Raw genomic sequence first — 6,000 nt, 5'->3', positions numbered from 1 at the left:
ATCAGACTTGTTCAACGTTACAATCCTGGAAGATCAAGACTTATCACTTGAACCAACAGCACAGGGAGAGTTTCTGAAACCAATATATGAACTGGATGGTCTTGCAGACTTAATTATCAATTCCATCTCAACATTTGTTAAAAGATATGTCAAAGTTTCGTCTGTTGCTTGCCTTGTACGCTACAAACAGATCTTGAAGGAAAATATCTTGCCACATTAGAAGTAAACACTACAAACTTTTACATTGCAATATGTTCTTTATTTTCCAGTTTTGGACGTGAAAAGAGGCATTAATTTTAATTAAATACTTAATAAAGCAAAAAGTATTTACACATTCATTTTAAACTGTAATCAATGAAGGATTCATTCTTGTTGATAATTACAAGCACCTTATGAACTCAGGAATTCTATAAATACAGGAGACACTGCTGCACTTTATCAAAGACAGCAGAAATAACATGGCATTACATTAGCAATATTGCGGAACATTTATTTACAGAACTGTCCTAAAACTGTTCTACATTAAGTAGAATCACCTAGGAACTGTACTGTTTTTATGTTGTCTAATTAAACTGTTAAACTCTTACTGATTTTTAAAATCCACTACAGGCTTGTTCAAGGCTTTTTATACAACTCACAGGCATAAGAACAGAGGGGTTAGGGGTTGAGTGCCCCTCCCCTCAAAATAAATCTAGTTTAGGGAAGCCAAGTTGATATATCCTGGAATCCCTAAATTTGTTTGCATCGTTGGTAATTTAACACCAACAAGGTAGCCACCATTCTTTATTAAAAATCAAAAAATCCCCACCACTTTCCTATGCCCATGACAACCACCTAATTTTAAGGACCATCTCAATAGCCCTAATTTCTTTTTCTAAATAGTTATATTTGTTAGACATGAACTGATGTTAAAAAATAGATAAAACCTTGAAGTACCAAGGGTTTATTGAATAGACGTTCTCAGAACCAAGCACTTGATTGTGCAAAAACTCAAAGGACAGTTCTCATCTGCCTGATGCATTCACTATGTGATTGACTTCTGTCAATCATGATTTCTAATTTCCTTCTGATTCTTCTTCAGCTTCTCTTAACCAAGTGAAGAAAGCTGTCACAGATTTCAAAGCTACTCCTTTGCCTTGTTGCTCAGCTGGGTCTTTACTTGACTCCCACTTGTAAAAGGCTTCTTCGGATATAACATCCTCATCATACAAAACATCGAAAAATGTCCTTAATAAGTCTGCAAAGAACATACAAAACAAATAAGAGTTTTAACAAAGTAGAGTTTCTAAATGGGATGCCCTTCAGAGGGTCAGTGTGGACTTGATGGGCAGAATGGCCTGTTTCCACACTGTAGGGATTTTATGATTCTAAATATGCAAGGAGAACAGTCAATTATATGTGAGGAAACATTTGATGCACATGGTTTTTGAGGGGTTTGAATAGGGCGATATGCAGCATTGAGGAATAAATCTGAGTTTATCAGTATACATCAGCCACTCAGTCGGAACTTGCAACATTAATCATTCCTTCTGCTGTTGGAAATTGAGTTATTCCAAATAACTAAAGTCATCGGTGTAACTTGACATCACATGCATAGAATTAGAATTCAGTGCCTACATAATATTGATGGCATATTGAGCTGAAAATCTCAAATGCCTTTCTATGAGCTTTAAAAAGTGATCAGATATTTACCCACAAAGATGGAAGGACACCTAGAAGGGCTCAACACCTTGTTCTCTACCTTCTGAACAAGACGTCGAGAAGCTTCACTAATGGAAGTCTGCAAAGTGGTTTTAGTCCCATCATATGATGCAGATTGAAGGCCATATTGTATACAATACTTACTTGGTGGCTGCTCTAATTTGGCCATTAAGGCCTGAAGGGCATAGAGTGCTTGCAGTTCACGCTGGGGATCAGAATCCAAGTATTTCGTTAGGACCTTTACTCTATTTTGGACAACCTCTGTATCCACACGAATTGGGTTTTCAACTAAAATAGGCAGGGAAAGAAGTGGAACATACAGAAGAAAAAGTTAAAATACTGTCTTATGTATCAGTAGATATTCTCCAAAAATATTATTTTTTAAAAAATCAAAAAATGTACTTACATACAACAGCAGAATGACAAACCGATTTCATTAATGCTCTAATGAACACTGATGAAACAATTTGCTTTTCGTCAATGTTGGCCTGCAACAGAAACAATTCAATGTAGCAACTGTAACTCCCACATTTGCAACTGTTTGGCATGTGTACACATACTGCATTACAAATCTCCAAATCATAAATCTGTGTATACGCAACACATATTTCCCCAATCAATTTAAAACAAAATTAAGTCTCATCACAATATCAGTCATAGCTAACTTGGTAGCATTAATCAGAGTCAAAGTTTGATGCTTCAAAGCAGTACTGTTGTTCTGCATGTCCCATCAGGAGGACAAAATATACAAACAAACTATTTTGAAGAACAGGACCCTAACTTATATTAATCATCTCATTCACCATCACCAATACGGGTAATCTTTCATTTTCTTTTCAAAAGACATCATTCACAGGATATGGACATCACTGGCTTGGCCAGTATTTATTGCCCATCCCTAATTACCCAGAAGGGGGGGGGGGGGTTAAGAGGCAATCGTTTTGCTGTATCGGCAGTCATATATAGATTGAGCCAGATAGCGATGGCATATTTCATTCATTTAAAGGATACAAGTTTAACAATCAGCATGATCATATTTTTTAAAAATTCCAGACTTTTATGAATTCAAATTTCACCATCTGTCATGGCGGGCTTCAAACCCATATTAGATGGAAGTTATGGAATGCTTAACTGACTTGAGCACTCAGCCACTGCCTTCCCTATCTGGTTAGGTGGTTAAACACACTGCACAAATCATAAGCTGCTGGATTGCTTGCATTACAAAGACTTCACCTCATATGTACTTACTTACTTATTTACTAACTAACTAACTAATGTATTTTGGGACATTGTGTGGTCTTGTTAAGATCTGTAAAAAATTCCAAGTTTTTCTTTCCGCAGACTTCGCTTGCCCAAACAATAACATTTTTTTTGAAAAACTAACTATAATTTAGTAAACTTACTTCAATCCAGTCAAATATTCTTTGGTTGTCAGCTTTCTCCTTGATCAACTTATCAAACTGTTCACACAGGTCATTGAAAGATATTTCCGTTTTGCTTGATGATTCCTCATGATTAGATTCATTCCCCAGAGTAAACTCCACTTTCTATTAAATTAAGTGAAATGACAAAAGTTTCACTCTGTTTTCTTTGGTACATGCAAGAAAAACCAATGAAAAAGGGTTTAAAACTAAGTCAGAAAGGTCAAAGACTGCTTTGGACCACTGAACAGGTTGCAAAGAATGCAATGGAGATTTCAGCGGTTTTAACCAGTACACTGAATCAGCCTTTACTCCTGAAGATAACATTAAAACAATTATTAAATTAAATATTTTCTTTTTACAAAGAAAATCTTAACTTATTAATATACAGCAACTGAACCAAATTATATCCAGCTGAGGATCCCCAGGGCAACTGGACATATTCTGTACATGTTCAGCTTCTATTTTTAATGGCTCAATGCGTTGAGTCGATGGCGTCTCCATTTTAAAAAATATTATCAAGCTGAATCTAGATGGATTATAGGTATTGATACCAATAACAAAGATGATTGAAAATCTAAAGCTTGACTTAACCAGAAAATTAGATCACAATAAACTAGCAAAAAATATAAAAATAAAAGGGACAATAAAAACACGAGGTACAGAAAAGTTCACCTCTAACAGCGTCAATGCAGCACTCCCTGAAAATCATATCAGCCTCAACTGTTTTTCTCTCTCCACGGATGCTGTCAGACCTGAACTTCTCCAGCACTGTTTCTATGCTAGATGTTTGAAGTATTTTCCTTTTCTGTAAATGGGACTAAAGACAAACGTCCTTGGACCAGACGGTCTACTACTTCTAGTCTTTAAGAAGTGGCTGCAGGGATAGTAGTTTTGAACTGTACAGGAGTGGAGAGTTTATGGGGACAGACAGGGAAGTGGAATTGAGGCCACAATCTTACGGAATGGCAAAACACCCCTACAGGAGCTACTCCTACTAAGATCTTCGAACACGATTGCTTGGAAGAAGGGCGACATAATAGGGACACAAAATTACTTCACAAAAGATCAGATCTTGAAAATAACCATTCTTCTCTAAAGTCTCACCATTACTGTCCAGCTGGGTGACTGCTCTTTTCCAATTCCGTTCCTCACTACCTAATCGTAGCTAGAGTGTCATTTGCAATGGCTTATCTTGCTCAGGCAAAGTTACCTCTGGTATCCCCATGGATCCATCCTTGGCTCCGTCTAATTCACACTACACACTGCCCTTAGTGCCACCATTTAAAAGCATGGCATTAGTTCTATGCAAGCTCTACCTCACTGCTACTTTGCTCAAGTCCTCCACAAAAGCTAACATAGAAAGCAGAAAGTTCCTCTAAAATGTTGTTTCAGCTCCTACTCCAAACTCAGTCAGCCAATTACAGACTTCATCCCTCCCCATTTCAACAGTCTGAAATTAAGCCAATTTGTTCACATTTGACCTCAAGATGCATTTCTGACCTCATTTATGGAATTACTAAGACAACCACACCAACTTTCATAACATTGGTGTAACTGCGCCTATCACTGAATCGCTCACAATCAACATCTATTTACCAGCAACTAGTCTAGCCATACAAGTACTGTGGCTACACAGCAGGCTGGAGGCTAAGAATTAACTTACCTCTTGATTCACCAAAGCTTGCTCACCATCTATAATGCACAAGTCAGCAAAGAACCTTTGGTCCAACTTGTCCATGCCGACCCAGTATCGGAGTCAGAGATATACAGTACAAAAATAGATACTTCGAACCAACTCATCCATGCTGACTGGATTTCCTCCAACAACTTGCCCACTACCGATGTCAGGCTCACAGGTCTATAGTTCCCCAGCTTCTCCTTACCACCTTACTTAAAGAGTGGCACCATGTTAGCCAACCTCCAGTTTTCCAGCACCTTGCGCGTGGCTATGATACAAATATCTCAGACCAACAATCTCATCCTTAGCTTCCCACAGAGTTCTAGGATATACTCAAATCAGGTCCTGGACATTTATCCACCTTTATGCATTTTAAGACATTCAGCACCACCACCTCTGTAGTATGGACATTTTTCAAGATGTCGCTATTTATTTTCCCACATTCTACATCTTCCATATCCTTCTCCATAGCAAACTGATGCAAAATACTAATTTAGCATCTCCCCCATTTCCTGCGTTTCCACACATAGGCGCACACAATCAAAATTGGCCTTACTCCAATTTAGAACTTGAACTTTTACATCTGGTCTATCGTTTTCCATTACTATATTAAAACCAATAATTACAATCACTGGCCCTAAAGTGCGCCCGCACTGACACCTCAGTCACCTGTCCTGCCTTATTTCCCAAGAATAGGTAAAGTTTTGTTCCTTCTCTAGCAGGAGTGCGATGGAACACTCTCCACTTGTCTACATGTGTGTAGTTCCAAAAACACAAGAAATTTGACATTATTCAGGACAAAAAACAGTCCACAAACATTCATTCTCATCAGCACCACCACTCCGAACTAAAATGCATTGCAGAAATTCATCAAAGCTCCTTAGACAGCACTGTCCAAACCCACGACCACTACCACACAGAAGGACAAGTACAGCAATCAACATGGGGACATTGCCACCTGCAAGTTCCCTCAAAGCCACTCATCATCCTGACCTGAAAACACCTTGCCGTTCTTTCAACGTCACTGGATTAAATTCTGGAACTGCCTCCCAAAATTGTGTCTGCATGGGTTTCCAACCACAGTCCAAAGACGTGCAGGTTAGGTGAATTGGCCATGCTAAATTGCCCATAGTGCTAGGTGCATTAGTTGGAGGGAAATGGGTCTGGATGGGTTACTCTTCGGAGGGGTCGGTGTGG

At 38.4% G+C, this 6,000-nt stretch overlaps 1 protein-coding gene across 12 annotated transcripts in view; it reads right to left on the bottom strand.

Annotated features, from left to right (window-relative positions):
• Window positions 1-237: 237 nt before the first annotated feature.
• LOC140478888 (eukaryotic translation initiation factor 4 gamma 1-like) overlaps window positions 238-6,000 on the bottom strand; it is a 143,234-nt gene continuing 137,471 nt past the window's right edge. For all 12 annotated transcript variants that reach the window (XM_072572470.1, XM_072572474.1, XM_072572472.1 and 9 more), the window contains 4 exons: window positions 3,105-3,248; window positions 2,108-2,189; window positions 1,846-1,989; window positions 238-1,237 (listed from right to left, as the gene is read on the bottom strand). In XM_072572470.1, the coding sequence (XP_072428571.1) occupies window positions 1,056-1,237; window positions 1,846-1,989; window positions 2,108-2,189; window positions 3,105-3,248 (552 nt within the window). In that variant the 3' untranslated portion in view covers window positions 238-1,055. The remainder of the gene's footprint in view (window positions 1,238-1,845; window positions 1,990-2,107; window positions 2,190-3,104; window positions 3,249-6,000) is intronic.

Source organism: Chiloscyllium punctatum, chromosome 6, assembly GCF_047496795.1.
Source record: "Chiloscyllium punctatum isolate Juve2018m chromosome 6, sChiPun1.3, whole genome shotgun sequence".
Classification (NCBI taxonomy): domain Eukaryota; kingdom Metazoa; phylum Chordata; class Chondrichthyes; order Orectolobiformes; family Hemiscylliidae; genus Chiloscyllium; species Chiloscyllium punctatum.
Note: the sequence above shows the minus strand (reverse complement) of the source record. Positions and strands in the feature narration are given on the sequence as shown.